Source organism: Dermacentor albipictus, chromosome 8 (assembly GCF_038994185.2).
Source record: "Dermacentor albipictus isolate Rhodes 1998 colony chromosome 8, USDA_Dalb.pri_finalv2, whole genome shotgun sequence".
Taxonomy (NCBI): domain Eukaryota; kingdom Metazoa; phylum Arthropoda; class Arachnida; order Ixodida; family Ixodidae; genus Dermacentor; species Dermacentor albipictus.
Genome location: NC_091828.1, coordinates 56576984 through 56593577, shown reverse-complemented (window position 1 = coordinate 56593577; position 16594 = coordinate 56576984). Strand labels below are relative to the sequence as shown.

Genomic DNA, 16594 nt, shown 5'->3' with positions numbered 1-16594 from the left:
ACGCGGCGTGTACCCCGCCTTCCTCGCCATCGGGAACCGCGGGCGCCGAGTGTACTCCGTGTGTTTGGGTGCAGTCTGGCACATGTTGGCCATTGGGGATCAATAAACGCCTTAACTGTCCTGGACGCCGTGTGTTCCTGGGAGAGCGCCCATGCGTACGGCCAGAGCCGTCCAGGTCTTTCGGCTCGGTGCTCGAACCTGCGGTGGGTCTATCGCCGTGCGCCTTCGTGCCGCGTCGTGAGGCTTCACTTCTCGGGGGCCACTTGGCGACGCCGTGCGCGGAGACGTACTGTGAACACCACAATTCTCAGTCGCGCATGGTTCGTGTGGTTCTAAAATTGTTGTCCGAATTTATCCGTATATATTCCAGGCTCAAGTTGCCGACATTTCCCGGTAAAGACGTTCAAAGGGTTTCCACGCGCGTGATGCTACTGCAAGCAGCGCTTATTCTAGCTGTGTGCGGCGCTTTCGTTTGGGTGATACGGCGACGTCACCGGCACGGTCTATTTGAAAGGCATGGTGTACCGGGGCCGAAACCGGATCTCCTATGGGGCAACTGGAAACAACTCAAGAAAGATCGTATTCGGGTGAGCTCCTTTATGTCTTGAATGGGCTGGAAAGTGTCTAGACTTCTTTGTCACTGTGCGTAGCCAATGTCTAATAACTCAGGCACCTCTGCGCGTGAAAATCGCAAGATAGAGGGAGGGCGCCATCACCATGACCATTTGCGGGTCATATATATGCACCAATACCGGTTATAGGAAGACTCATAGAGGAGGTGCTTGATGCTCGCAGCCAGAGTTGTCGTAAGCAGGGCTGTCAACACTGGGACACTGGTCCAGACGGGTTTCGGTACTCGACGCCTTCAGATCTCTGCACAAATTCTTAAGGAGTTTTGAATTGTGCGACGGACTTTGAAAGTTGTAGCGCGTAGCATGGTGGTATTGTCTGAATTTCTCACTTCATTTTTCTGTTTCTTCTATCACCTTTCATTCCCTCTAACCCTTTCCCCTAGCACCGGGTAGCCAGCCGGTACTTACACTGGCTAACTTCCCTGTCTTTACTTAGCTTTATACTCTCTCTCTCTCTCTTGTGCTTACATAAAAGATGCATTCTTCTTATGACGTGAATCAAAACCCTTGATATTTCTAACTGCAGGTAATGGATCAATGGATCCAACACTATGGCAAGGTGTTTGGTATATATTTAGGCGACAAGCCCTTCATGGTTGTCACTGATGTGGAGCTCATCAAAGAATGCTTCATCAAGGCTACCAAGGTATTCCAGGACCGGCCAATGTACGCTGTCGAAGTGGAACCACTTAAAACTGGATTGCTTTTATTACGAGGTTAGTACTGTCACCAAACACCCTCGTCTTACAGTAGCCCGTTGTTGTTCCTTTTTCGTCCTTTCCCAGACAATGTTTTGCCTTCAGATTGATAGCTCTTATGCTGGCGACGAGACACGAAACATTTGTTCTAACGGGGTGCTGTATTTGGCCACTTGTAGTTTTTTTTCATTGTATGCATCACTGAAGGTATTACAATGTACCATGAGGTTCAGGGGGCGTCTCATCTCCCTAGTATTATTGCTGCCAGAATAGTGTTCTTTCGTGCAGATGCCCCAAGGTGTTCATAAAATACAATAAATGTCCGTTTCTACGCAACCACCCATGCCGCAATATTGTGGGTGTCATTCCAGAAATCACAGTGTATATATATATATATATATATATATATATATATATATATATATATATATATATATATATATATATATATATATATATATATATATGTATATATATATATATAGAGTATTTGTCTGATGCGGCCCACGTGCACGCAACCTCATCGACTTCTGCACCCCTCTGCCAAACCTCGCGTTAATCCGTGTACCAATCGCTCCGTTAACATCGCCCTCTCGTGGCGAAAGCGCCGTCCTGGCGCTTGCTGCGAAGGTGAGGAGCTAGAAGGGCAATAGGGCTTCCACCGGGAAACGTGAGCAACATCATTTGGCAGCGAGGAGGTAGAAGAAGCAGGGCTCATGGGTATATTCTCGTAATTGACGTCACCGAGTTGTTGCGCAACCTTGTAGGGCTCGGTGTAACGTGGGAGGCGCTTTCCTGATAGGCCAACGTGGCGGCATGGCGACCATAGGAAAGAGCAGAGAGCCAGGCACGAATTGCTCACTTCTGTGTCGTTTGTCGCAGCGGGACTTTTGGGAATCCTGCAAAGTACAAAGTCGGTCATGGCAAGTTGACGATCTACAAGGGTTCGGCCAAGGACATCACTGGCATATTCAGTAGGCGATTGAAGCGCCGAGAGAAGAAGAGTCTCGAATCGTGATGCAGGATGTAGGCTAAGCAGTAAATAAAACAGGGAATATGAATCGGTGTCATGCCGTGACGAATTGTACTCGAAGGTAACAAACAGTAACGTGCTGGCCCAGTCACAGTGATCCGGTGAAACATACAAGGCCAGCATCTCAGTTAGCATTCGGTTCAGGTGCTCGGAGCGTCCATTCGTCTGTGGATGATGAGTGGTGACGAGCTTATGTTCTGTGGAGCAAGCACGATGGAGGACATCTACCACTTATGACAGGAAGTACGTCCCGCGATCGGTGAGGAGCTGCTGAGGGGTGCTATGATGTAGAATTTCGTGGCGGAGGAGGTCAACGTCTCTGGAACAGCTTATAGGGGAAATGCCCGGGTGATTGCGAAGCGCGTGATGTAATCTGTCCCGACCACAACTCATTTATTTCAGGAAAATGACTTAGGGAAATGGCCTAGAAGCTCAAGGCCGACGCGGAAGAATGGCTGAGCAGGGCTATAAATCGGTCGTAGCTGGCCTGCAGGCAGCGCTGAAGGGCGCTTGCGCCGTTGGCAGCGTTCTCAAGCAGCGACGTAACGGCACGCAGAACGGTATATGCCAGGCCAGAAAAACCGATGCCAGATGCGGGCGAGACACCTAGGTAACCGGCAGTTGGTACGTCGTGAAGCTGTTGAAGAGCGCCGGAGCGTAGATGGCGAGGTAGGACAAGCAGAACCTCTCAGCCATCTGAGCTGAGATTAAGATGACCCAGAGCACTGTCATCTAACCTAAACAGGTGAACAGAATGGTCTGGTGATGGCGCGGTTGAACGGTCGATGAGCAGCCACAAAGGCGCTGGAGGCATAAACTCAAGCTGATGAAGGAACTTTAGTGTAGACGTACGGCCCAATTGGTTTGTACGGTCCATCCACTTGCCGTAGAGCTTAAGAGCCAAAGAAAGCGCTAATATTGCTGTAATTAAATGTATAAGATTTTAAGCATTTACAAAAACACCGTGTGCATGATTACATTCCTGCGAAAAATTTGCACAGGAGCAAAGAATACATTTCGTTACTGCTATTGTGTGCGATTGGGCTCTGTGCCACCAGGTGGCTGTACCGTGCAGACCATTCACATTTGCGCTTCTGCTCATCCCGTTAAACGGCGCGGTCAAACGGCCAGGCCCTGTCCCCTTGCGCTTGCGTTTACCCGAATACCGAACTGGCGAAGCACTATTACAGTAGTAATAATATACTGTTATGATGGGCACCGTGACATAATGTTTATAACTGCACTGTGGAACACAAAGGTAGGGGAAGAATTTACGCAGAAACCAGCAGAGGAGAATGTCCAATGGGGTGAAAAAGCAAACTAAATGCTGATTCCACGACATGAGCACTGATTCAAGGACCGAAGTGAATACTTTCCTGCTTCTCCTAAAAGCATCGGAATTGCAGGGCATTGTTGGAAATGTGCAAATTTCTAACTCTCGTTTAGTTTTCCTATGTTTTAGGATTGTTAACGTCCTTGATGTCCATGTGGTAGACACTGCCGAATCCGTCTCTAACCCTGAAGACAAGCATGCAAAATCATGAGCTTGCGAAGCATTTTTAGAACCCGAACGAAGTTGTGCAATGGCTCTTCCATGACCTCTGCCCATACACCCTGTCAGCCTCCTACGCATGACATTAGCTTGTTTATTACTTTTCACACTCGTTCCTTTGATAACGCTTACTGCTTGTATAGTAATGTTGCTTAATGTTATCGATAGTATTTGTGTGCAGTGGATAATTAAGGTCCCTGCGCATGTTTTGTGGCTATCAAATGCACGCGCAGCTGTCCTGAAGCTCACAATTCCAGGAAAAGGCTGTGCCCCTATGTGTGCGCAGACTTGCTGTACAAGAAGATATTGAATATGTGCACATTGGCAGCATGTTCCAAGCTTACGCTGCTCAGTTATGCTTACATTTCTTATGCAGCAGGCTACAAATAATTTTCCTGCAGTGCCTAAACATGTTATGTTGTAGCACGGTTTAAAGCAAAATTTTCAGTTTTGGCTTTTGCAGTGTGCTCATACAGTTCCACCTTAGCTTAGTTACATGATGGTTGGTGTGTAAATCAATTTCTTTAATTTTTGCTTCTGTCGGCTAATGCCCAATCTGTTTCACCTACTGTTTTCAGTATCAAAAAAGGTGCACCCTTTGGCATTCAAAATGCTGAATAGGCATCTCCTTAGAAACCAGTCACTCAGAGGATACTGCTGAGATTGTGTCTTCCATTGAGTTTTCAAGCTTGCATACGTTCTCTTATTTCTTTCTTAAGGCTGTTGCTTTCATAATGTGTTCGAGAAACAAAGTATGGAGTGGTAACATTTTTACAAGCCAGTTGAACTGCTCATTGTTGTGCTGCTGACTTGTACAGAGTGGCTGTCTGTTCAACTCCTGTTTACCTTTTTAGCTGTATCGCAGCGTATAAATCAGATTGATTCGTAAAACTTGTCTGTGGGTTGCATGGCAGAGCCCACACCGAATCCAAACGTTTGACTCAACGCTTCTTCCATCAACACGATAAAGAACCCCAGATCGTCTGTTAATACAAAGTCCGCCCCTGCGGCGTGCCTCATAATCACACCTTGGCTTTGACATGTAAAACCCCTTAATTTATTTTCTTTTTCGCAGCACCCGGATGCCTCACCTGGAGTTTACTGTGATATTCAAGGGTACTACCCTGCTGGAAACAAAAGCCCTGCATGTGCCGCTTGAGTCGATTACAATTGACGAAGATAGCTTTTTTTTCTGCCCTGCCAATGCAGATTTCCTTGTGCTGGGCATTTCACGTTGTTGTTCTGGCAAAGGAACAGAGAATATTTGATTTAACAGGCGGCATGGTTAGTGTTCACAGCTTTGAACGGTCAAATTCACTTGTGCTTGTGGCGCACATGTTGCTGCCGTGAAAAAGAAAAGTGTCGCTTTGTTTCAATTTTGTCGATATCTTGCGTCGCAAGCACCCAAGCAGCTCTGGTCGGGTGTCGAGCGTCTGAAAAGTATGTTTGACATAAAACATTTAAACCTATAATCAGTAACTCCAGATATGGGGCGCTGAACAGTTCATCCCCTGCGGAGTAACGGAAAGGATGAACAGTTGGTCCTCGGAGAATAACTGCAAAGACCAGCAGTTAATCCTCAGTGAAAAACTGGGGAGGCTAACATTTCTTACTCCACGGAGTAACTGGAGGGACTAGCGGTTCATCTCCAGGAGAGAAACTGCTAGAACGCTAACAGTTCGTCGTCTTGCCGTCGCACCCTAAAGGTGTAATGGTTGTGGAAATGCAATTATTCCCTCAAAGGACTAACCACTGTAACCCCGTTAGTCTCTTTTAGGTTGGAGTGTAAGATCAACGCTGAAAATTCATAGGATAACCTAAAAGAATAGTGAACTGCACTAGTTCGTACGTCGTGTTTACTGTGTGGAATGGAAGCGCGATGTAACGGGAGACCGAACAACGAGAAAGTGTTCTTGTCTGTCGATGCTTCTGTCTGATATTCCATCATTCTCACTACCATAGCTACCACATTCCATTACTTCGATCTACCATAGAGAGGTGACAACGCAAAAGATTAATTCCAGGCTTTTGTGCCAAAGCCACAGCCTGTTCATGAGGGATTACGTAGCGGGCATCGTCGGATTAATTTTGACCACGCTGCAGTTTGTTCACGTGCCTATAAATCTAAGTGCAGCAGCGTTTTCGCATTTCGTCTTCATAAATGCGACTGCCACCCCCGAGTTTGAACCCGTGACCTGGAGTTGTGCAGATTACCATGGTATTCACTGGTTTACTGGGGCAAGAAGTATCGATGCTGTTATCCTTGGGCACATCAAGTTATCTCGGTAGCACGCATATCAGGCATAAATTAGAAATGCAGCGCTAAGCAATGACTGCAGTCGTGATGTGTCCTGAATGAATGTCAATCTGCTTCTTGCAGGAGACAAGTGGCGGAAAGTACGCTCAGTGTTCAACGCCTGTTTCTCCGCTGGAAAAGTTAAGGAAATATTTGGTATTATCGACGGCAGCATAACGGGCCTTGTCCAGAAATTCGACGAAGCTGCCCTTTATGGCGACATTGTCGACGCCCATGAAGCAAGTCGTGGCATGGTATTGGAGATGATCACAAAGACTGTGCTTGGACGGGAGGTTGGTCACGAATGGCGTTGTATATATATAATATCGCCACATGAAAGCTGACAAAACATGTTCGCAAATAACAACAGGGATACAACTGCTGGGACATTCTCTGGCATTAAATCTCGTAGATTGAGGAAACAGTGGCAGGCCAAGACGGCCTGTTCCGTTTAAGTTCAACAAACCAACCAACGCTGCTAATGCGTAGGCATTCTTTGGCGAGTATCCCAGCAAAAACTGTCACGTGAAAAATGTAACGCCTTTTATCAGCACAATAGCGCGTAATTTGCGAAATTAAGATATTTATTTGGTGTAACAGCGTAAATGTCCCGCGCGACAAGTACAAACCACGTCTAACTGATCGTAGACGTGTTTGCTGTAGGTTAAAGGAGTCATCGTACAAGCGCTGTCGAAGCATATAGAAAGGCCTCTTTCAAGGTTGCCTCGTTTACGCGCGGCTCAGAACCAGACTGTTCTGGCGGCCCATCGCGAATAATTGAAGCTTGTTTTCAGGGATGTAGGATCCTCTGGTCTGGAATTCTCCAACTTAAAGTGGCCTCACAGCGTGCAGGGTTATCTCAGTGAGGTAGCTTGGAAGCTCGGTTGTCATAGCCATAAGTTTGAATTTCCTTTTTTGCTTTAAATTTGAAGGTGGGAATGTCGAATTCGCCTCCTCCAGGGCACTACACCTCCAGGCTAGGAGAGGGGCCTGACACCGGTAATAATGTCAAGAGACAGTGGCGCTACACTAACCCAGATATATCCAAATTAGGAATACCCACTAAGCTTCAACAAAAGACTGTCTCACCAGAACAGGAATTGGCCTCCCTAGTACAGCAATCGGTCACTCCCTCCCAAATGACTCATTAGATTAACCAACGGCCGTCATTCTCCAGCAGCTGCAGATCACCTGACCAAGGTGATGGTCAGGCCTACAACGCAGCAGAGGGTGCTAAGAATATCTGAACCCGGACAGGCCGCCACTTTAAACTGACATTGGCAACATTTAACACCCAAACTCTCTTGAGTGAAGCTAGCCTAGCAGGACTATTTGAGGCATTATTTGCGATATCATTGGTCAGAGGGGTGAGAAGAATTACTGAGGCTTATACAGTGCTGACAAATGGTCATGTCCTCTGCTATAGAGGCCTTCTAGATAAGAAGCCGTACGGAGTGGGATTCCTATTCATAACGAGATAGCGGGCAACATTGACGAATTCTACATAATTTTTGACAGGGTAGCAGTAGTCATGAAAAAACTTAATAAGAGCAATAGATTAAAAGTACTACAAGCCTACACTCCTACCTCCAGTGATGGTGATGATCAATTAGATGAGTTTTATGGAAGATGTTGAATTAGCGATGAGAAAAGTAGAGACTCTGTATACTGTAGTAATGGGCGACCTCAATGCAAAATTGAGGAAACTCAGGCCGGTGAACAAGTAATTGGCAACTACGGCTTGCACTCTAGGAACACTCGAGAGGAGGTGTTGGTAGAACTCCCGGAAAGGAATAAGCTGCGAATAATGAAGATCTTCGGGAAGCGTAGGAACAAAAAATGAACATCAAAAACCCCTAATGTTGAAACAAGAAACGAAATTGATTTACTACTTTCTGCTGATCCCAGCATATTGCAGGATGTAGAAGTGTTACGTAGTCTAAAGTGCAGTGATCATGAGGTAGTAAGGTCTAGGATTGACCTCAATTTGAAGAGAGAAAGAGTAAAAGTGGTCAAGAAGAAACAGGCCAACCTAGACGTAGTAAAGGTAAAAGCAGACCAATTCAGGATGGTACAAACATATATCAGGCTTAGAACAGAGAGATGAAGATGACATATGGGTAATGAATGAAACCGTCACTAGGCTGGCTTCAGAAGCAGCAATTGAAGTGGGAGGTATAGCACCAAGCCAACCAGTATGTAAGCTCTCCCAAGTAAAAAAGACCCAATAAAGAAACGACAAAGGATGAAATTGTCCTACTCAAAAGATCAGATAGAATTCGCGGAACTGGCAAACTGATCAACAAAGAGAAAATAAAGGTTATTAGAAATTACAGCGTGAGACAAATACTGAGAAAGCAGTAAAAATGATCGCAGCAAGAAATCACTGCGAAGGAAGCTTGGCATAGAACAAAGCAAGATGTATGCACTGAAAAATAAGCAAGGCAATACCAGCAATCTCGAACATATAGTAAAAGCAGCGGAAGAATTTTATACTGGCCTGTACAGTACCGAGAGCGGCCACGCTACCTCCACTCGAAGTGGTAATGAAAAGGTTACAGGCGCACCTTCTATAACCAGCGATGAAGTTGGAAGGACCTTGCAAGACATAAAACGTGCAAAAATAGACAGGACAAAATAGCATAACAGTCGAGTTAATCAACATGTAGGAAACCAGATGCTTGGAAAACTGGCGGCCCTTTATACGAACTATCTATCGACATCAAAGGCCCCAGAGAACTGGAAAAATGTGAACATAATACTAATCAGCAAAAAGGGAGACGTTAAAGAAATCGGAAAGATGTAGGCTCATTAGCTTACTTCCAGTATAATATAAAACATTCACCAAGATAATCTTCGATATAATAAAGGCAACACCGGACTTAAAGTCAATCAAGGGAGCAGGCTGGTTTCAAGAGCGAATACTCTACTATGGATCACATCCATGTCATCAATCGGGTAACCTAGAAATCCGCAGAGTACAATCAGCCTCTCTATATGGCTTTCATAGATTACGAAATGCATTTGACTCTAGTAGAGATACGAGCAGTCGTAGAGGCCTTACGTAATGAAGGAGTACAGGACGCTTACGTAAATATCTTGGAAAATATTTACAGAGATTCCACAGCTACCATAATTCACTAGAAAAGTAGGAAGATACCCATAATGCAAGGGGTCAGACAAGGAGGCACAATCTCTCCATGCTATTCATTGCGTGCTTGGAAGAAAGGTTCAAGCTATTAAAATGGGAAGGCTTAGGAGTGATGATAAACGGCGAATATCTCAGCAACCTTCGATTCGCAGATGACACTGTATTGTTCAGCAACAATGCGAAAAAGTTCCAACAAATTATTGACGACCTTAACCGAGAGAGTGCAAGGAGTGGGGTTGAAGATTAATATGCAGAAGACAAAGATAACGATCTATAACCGGGCAAGGGAAAGAGAGTTCAGGATGGCCAGTCAGCCTATAGAGTCTGTGAAGGAGTGCGTTTAGCTAGTTCAATTACTCACAGGGGACCCTGATAATGAAAAGAAAATTTACAGTAAAATAAGAATTAATTGGACCACATAAGGCATACATTGTCAGATCCTGACGGGAAGCTTACCTTTATCATTAAAAAGAATAGTGTACAATAAGTGCATTCTAACGGCGCTCACATGTGTGGCAGAAACTTTGAGACTGACAAAGAAACTCGAAAACAAGTTAAGCACGACGCAAAGAGCGATGGAACAAAGAGTGTTAGGCGTAACGTTAAAAGACAGGAAGAGAGCGGTGTGGATCAGAGAGCAAAGGGGGAAAGCGGATATTCGAATTAACATGAAGACAAAAAAATGGAGCTGATCAGGTCATGTAATGCGTAGGTTAGATAACCGATGGACCATCAGGGTTACGGAATCGGTGCCAAGAGAAGAGCAGCGCAGTGGAGGACGGCAGATATCTTGGCGCGCGATGCAATTAAGAAATTCGCAGGCGCTACTCGGAATCACTTGGCGCAGGACAGGGTTAACCCTTTCAGGCGCCACTTGCAATTATGCATAGAAAAAAATCTTTTTATATATAAACATTCTTTTTGGGACCTAAGAAACACAAAACCATTGAATTCTTGAAAGTTAGTATGAAACTTTATTATTTGCAACATCGTACACAATTGTGTACACAGCGCCTCGGTGGTCACAATATTCACTTGTGGAAGGCGAGGAAGCAATTGCTCTCTTTCGTCAGGCACAGTTGCACGGCGCATTTCATGCAGAATATCCGGGTGCCTCATGTGCACTTCTCGAGCTTGCACCTAATTCGCACGTTCTGGTCGCGGGATTCGGACCAATGGTCAAAGGAGTCGTAGTGCGCGTCGGTGCAAGGACGCGATATTCTTGCTTTTTTGCCATATCTTTGGTTGTGGTGCTTGGATCTCTGCAAGAGAAGGCCTTCCACGCTTTTTCTCGGGTAGTACCGATTTAATTAATGCTTCGGCAGCGTGCAAGAAAGCGAAAATTCATCAAATATAGGAGTTTAGCTCCAGGCAGCGTTTGATTGTCACGGTGGTAGTCCAGCCAAGAATTGCAGATACCCAGGTTCACAAAAGGAAAAAACACTCTGTGTCCACTTCTTCAGCTTGCGTTTCCCCTGCAGCAGCGTCTTCCTCTTTTGTGAGGTTGGTGAACGCAGCTGCAACGCAGGCGTCGGTCGCTTCGCACGTGGCTTCTTCTTCGTCACTTTCCCCAACGTCTGAAACATTTATCAGCAATGAGCTCCAAAAGCCTTTCAGCTGTCTTTTGGGTTTTCTTATACTTGTTTGCAGTGTAGAAAGAACGACGAATGGCCAAAAAACCTGGAAAGAAAATCAAAGCAACTCTCAGCGTTCTTCATTTCTGCAGCGACCACGGCGCTTTGTACACAATCGTGTACACATGCGCGTGCGAGCGTTAGCGTTCGGTCATCTCCTCAGAAAGGATAAAATTATCACTCCTCGGTACTTCATATGATGCACAAGTGCGTCTGATTTTTTTCGCTTGCCACAATAAAAAGAAGTGGCTCTAAAAAAAATAAGAACTTGACTCACCGCTCTTTGCTGCTCCGGCGTCCACCATTTCTTGTTTTGATATGAACATCTTCACCGAAATGCGACAGATCGTGCCCAAAATGCACATGGTTGTCAGTTTAAAGTTTGGGAATGTGCTAAAACCAACCTAATAGAAAATGGCGCGCCCTAAACGCGAAAAAAAGACCAGAAGTACAATGTACACAATTGTGTACAAGGCGCCTTAAAGGGTTAACTGGACATCGCAGGGAGAGACCTTCATCCTGCAGTGCACATAAAATAGGCTGGCTGCTGGTGATGATGATGGTGAAATGTAGATGATTGTTAGCTTTATAAGCGGTAAGGAGCAATTGAAACAAAAAAACAATGATCAGAGGGAATTGCCATGTGATCTGATTTATTCATAACCACAGGGATACACAGGACTTCATGGAAAATGCGTAGGGAACTTTATAGTATGGATGAGCCACCTTGAAACTTGGAGGTCGACCAAGTTGAAATTTAGGGGTTCTTAAACTTGCAGTTTAGGGGTGGCCCAACTTAAAATTGGGGGCGGGCCAACTTTGAATTTGGGATCGGACCAACATGAAATTTGGGGGTGGGTCAAGTTACAAGAATGGCTTGGTGGGCTAGTTGGTAAAGCATCTTAATGTGTTTAGCACTGTGTCCTGTTCTCGATGTCGCCATCCGCGGGCGCTGTTAACCCTTTATGGTCAGCTTAAAATTTGGGGTGGGCCGATTTGAAATTTGGGAGTGCGACAACTTGAAAGTTAGGTGTGGCCCAACTGAAAATTTGAGGTTAATAATAATAATATATGGGGTTTTACGTGCCAAAACCACTTTCTGATTATGAGGCACGCCGTAGTGGGGGACTCCGGAAATTTTGACCACCTGGGGTTCTTTAACGTGCACCTAAATCTAAGTACACGGGTGTTTTCGCATTTCGCCCCCACCGAAATGCGGCCGCCGTGGCCGGGATTCGATCCCGCGACCTCGTGCTCAGCAGCCTAACACCATAGCCACTGAGCAACCACGGCGGGTAAAAAAAAAAAAAAAATTGAGGTTGGCCAACTTGAAACTTGGGGTTAGACTAACTCGAAGTTTGCGAGTTGGGCAACTTAAATTTGGGGGCGGGCAAACTTGAACCTTGACGGTGGGCTAGCGAAATTGTGTTCGTATGCTTATGCATATTTTTAAAAAAATTCAGTAAAGTTTGTGCATAACTTTTTGATGGATATAGCCGTTATCGAGTGTGTTCTAGAGAATACCGGGTAGCCAGTTGCCGAAAGAAATAAGCATTAAATTTGTAGTTTCTTCATACTACCGGCAGAATGAGCTTCAGGTTATTTGCCTGTGTATACCACTGGCTACAACAATTGAATTGATCGTTCGAAGGTCGTTCTATTCGGAATTCACACTTCTCAGGGTCATCCCTTCATCTTGTCAGAAAATGAACAAAGACAGTGCCTGTCTTCCGTGCGACTGACGGACACGGCATAATTAAATGTACTCATGGGAGACTCGTGACATATTCGTTTTGACACCAATGCCAAAACTGGTCGGTCATCCTTCGACCGTAGTGCCAGTGACGAGTGAGTTGACAAGGTGGCTGAGCCGGGCCTCTAGTGGAACTGCTGCTAGAAAAAGTGGTTAATCGCTTTCCTACAAGAAAGTGAGATGGCATTACAGCTTCGAATTCGTTCACATCCGCGTAGACGTAGGTCAGGGGTGGACAGTTGGTGACAGGCCGAAATTTTGTTAGTATTATTGTGTGCTTTTAGAAGTTCCCGTAACGGTGTCCCAAGACCTACTTTAATGATTTGACAGGATCAACCATACGTACAAAAAATAAATTATGTGGTTTCCCTGAACAAAACTACGACTTTACTTGAGGCAGGCCGTAGTGGGAGACTGCGGAATAATTTGGACCACTAGGGAACTTTTAACGCGCAACTGAGTCTAAGTACACGCGTGTTTTCGTATTTCGCCTCCATCGAAGTACGGCCGCCGTAGCCTTTCTTTCCCACAATCCGTCCAAGCGAGCGGTCTCCTCAGTTTTATACTTCAAGCGAATCAGGTCGCTTGCAAAGAAGCTCAAGATGTCTTGTTTTAGTATTGGCCACAGTCTCCTTAGGTACACATAAGGGTGCTGAGGTGCCATGACGTTGTTAGAAAAGATGGCTTGATGGACTGCTGTTCCACAATGGACTGTACCTCAACAGGAAGCTTGTGGTCAACTTGTTGGTCAGCTGTTCAATGTGAATTGCGTGCGTAACTGCACACTTGAAATGGAAGATATATGATTTCCGTGGTCCAGACAAGCCTGCACCTGCAACATCAAAACATGGTGCCTGTGTTACCTTCTCACCAGGCAGCTGACCTCTTGGCTCAGTGGCCGCAGGGCTGTTTAAGCTACTGCGCGTCGCAGATCTTTTTCAGCACCTTTTTCACCAGTTGCATTCTTCACAGAATGCAGTACTGCTTCTTTAGATCGATAAGAATATCATATGCGCCAGCATTCAGGAGATGATGGTAGCTTGTGCTAATTAATACTTGTGTATAATGTGCGGTAGTTGAGAAATGTTGACGCACGGTGTCTGCGAGGTGAAAGAGACGCCTTGTCGAACCGAAAGACGCCCATGCCATTTTACAAATTTCTGTAGGAAGGTCAAGGTTTTGAGTCACTGGGACGAATTCGCATCATAATATTTGGAAGGCATCCCAGTCTATCAGTTCAACCGAAATTCGCAAGAGAACAGTCTGAATGCCCGCACTTATTTCAATATCGTTCATTTTTAAAATTTAGAAACGCCTGGAGTAGGTCTGGGTTCAAGTTTAGTTTTGGTTCCAGAGCTCCGTTGAGAAACGTACATCCTGAATCACAGAGAAGTCTGGCCGAAAGCCTTTCACTCTTAACGACAGCATGATGAGACATGTAGAGTAGTACACCCTGCATGCGTCGGTGTTGATTTCTTCCGTTGGAAGTCATTCTGCGAACCCTTGTTCCAGTCAGGAGTTTCGTAGCAACCGCTCTTTTATCAACAAGCATAAATTTCAGTGCTTTCCAGGGTACTGCTACAGCCTAGAGTGATAGAACTGCTGTTAAACACTTTGCTGTTTGTAAACAAAATGCCAGGGCGCACCCCAAAAGGGAAAAACACCCAATCGCACGATTTACCGATGATCCCTGTCGGAAAATCTGCATTTGCCGCATGAGCCTGCTTGGAGCAGGTAGGCTAAGGTAGAGTGAACAAGCGCTATTGGTGGTGAGAAACTACCTGGGCGCGAACACTACCAGCACATTTATTTTTACTTTGATTAGTTGATTTCATCATTCTGTGGGAGCCACATTTCTGAGTTGATGCTCCTTAGGCGAATAAGCACACATTCAAACAGTTCACAGTTGCAGCTTGACTTCGTGCCACTACCGCTGTGCATAATCGAAAGCGGCAGTGCAGCGGAACTGCGTCTACGACTTCTTGCGCAATGTGCACATTCGGCAGAGCACGTTCCTTCTTTTGCGAGGGAACGAATGTTAAGAAGCCTCCCGCGCATGATATTCTTCAAAATTTTTAACGCAGCGCAGCTCAGACGAGCCGATATATTGCGGCACCTTGCATTCAACATTAGGGCGTAGCGTTTCGTAACGCGAAACCAATAAACACAGCATGGAAGCTGTTGCTGGCAGGCATTTCCGCAGCAATGCCTGGACTGCATACCACTCCTATAAGTAGTGTCATTGATTGCAGATCGTACATATAGTACTATTTTCTTCTTTTGTGTTGCAGGCCGACCGACAAACGAAGAGTGATGACCCAGTACACAAATCATTCGAGGTTATATTCCAAGAAGCGGACAATGCGTTGTTTGAGAGCGCGTTTGCCTATCCCGGCCTCCGTAGCATTCTTCAGTGCCTCTATCCCTTTACATCTTTCTGTAAAGCAGTGCAGAAGGTAATGGAGCATACGCTGATTACCATAAACAAACGAAGGACGGAGAGAGTGAGCGAAAAGTTGATGTGCTTCAGCACATTCTCGATGCTCAAGAAGGCGTTTCTAATTTTCCGCTCACAGCAAGCACTAACGCCCGTTTTATGGATGACCACACTTTGTTATGTAACATCGCAGTGCATATTATAGCTGGCTTCGACACAACTTCTGCCTCTCTGGGTTTTCTGCTGTACCTCCTCGCCAAGCACCCAGAAGAGCAGCAGAAAGTACGAGCTGAAATTGAGAGACGGCTCCGTGGTCACATTAACTCTAAAGTGGAATGTGACATAAGCAATATTGAAGAAAAGCGGGAACTCGAACAGAAGCGATGTCAACCAAGCGATAATGTTCCCGGCTCTTCACGCTCCCATATCTCGGATAACCCGAAAAATGAGAGTCAGAATTCCGAGTACGAGTCTTTGAAAACAAAACTTGCCGAGCGAACAGATCTACCAAAGGCCTGGTCACATCAACGAAACGAAAAATGCGAGCTCGATGAAGACGATATCATGCTGCTTGAGCGGCTCGACATGGTCGTTCGAGAGGGGATGCGCTTGTACCCGGCAATTCCCATCACCGTAATGCGAGAGTGTGTCGAGGACACCACCATAAAGGGCCGATTCATTCCAGCGGGCACGAGCGTTTTCGCGCCACCGTGGCACGTCCACAGGAACCCAGAGATCTGGCCTGAACCCAACCGGTTCTTACCTGACCACTTCTCCCCAACGCAGCGAGACAGTGTGGCCTGTTGCTACTTCCCCTTCGGCCTTGGGCCCAGGATGTGTGTAGCACACAGGCTAGCAATGGTGACGCTGAAGACAGCACTATATAGAATAATAAGGAATTTCGAGATTTCCCTCGCCGGAGACATCCCGGACCCGCTCCCGGTATTTGTGGATCATGTGATTCTTAATCCAGCAGTGGCTATAAAACTACGGGTTAAGAGGATAAAGTTGGAATGAATGAATGCCACTTGAAATAGTATTTGAATATTGTAACATTATATGCAGTGATTGCTTGCATTCGCACCTTGTGTTTAGAGATGAGCTTTATTTCTCTGCTTCCCGCAGCACAATGTATTATTTAACCATTTAATCAGTATTTATGCCTCAATAAACCTTCCATAACAGACTGTTTCCTAAAGTTTTCCCTGTTTACTAATAACTCACGCGTGAGATTATAATTTATGATTCTAATTCATTCATGCATTCTAATTTTACATCTGCTTGCTAATTGTTACTCCTCCACATTATAAGGGCCTAGCGTATATATATTTGTCAAACAGAGAAGAAGGACACAGTAGGAAGAGTAAAAACGCAATTATGGAACATACCTTCCAATTTTTTGACGGAC

The 16594-nt window shown here is 45.5% G+C and overlaps 1 protein-coding gene across 1 annotated transcript; it reads left to right on the top strand.

The window, feature by feature from the left end:
• The first annotated feature begins 376 nt into the window (after nt 1-376).
• On the top strand, nt 377-16354 carry LOC139049263 (cytochrome P450 3A29-like). The gene is made up of 5 exons (XM_070524634.1): nt 377-587; nt 1159-1348; nt 6296-6504; nt 13624-13727; nt 15195-16354. Exons 1-5 carry the CDS (start codon nt 426-428, stop codon nt 16201-16203), a joined length of 1674 nt encoding a protein of 557 aa, XP_070380735.1. The 5' UTR covers nt 377-425; the 3' UTR covers nt 16204-16354.
• The last annotated feature ends 240 nt before the right edge of the window (nt 16355-16594 follow it).

Coding starts and splice junctions, on each gene's coding strand:
- LOC139049263 (XM_070524634.1), top strand. CDS start 426: ATGCTACTGCAAGCAGCGCTTATTCTAGCTGTGTGCGGCGCTTTCGTT. Junction 588..1,158: donor TCAAGAAAGATCGTATTCGG/GTGAGCTCCTTT, acceptor TTCTAACTGCAG/GTAATGGATCAATGGATCCA. Junction 6,505..13,623: donor AGACTGTGCTTGGACGGGAG/GTTGGTCACGAA, acceptor CCTTCTCACCAG/GCAGCTGACCTCTTGGCTCA.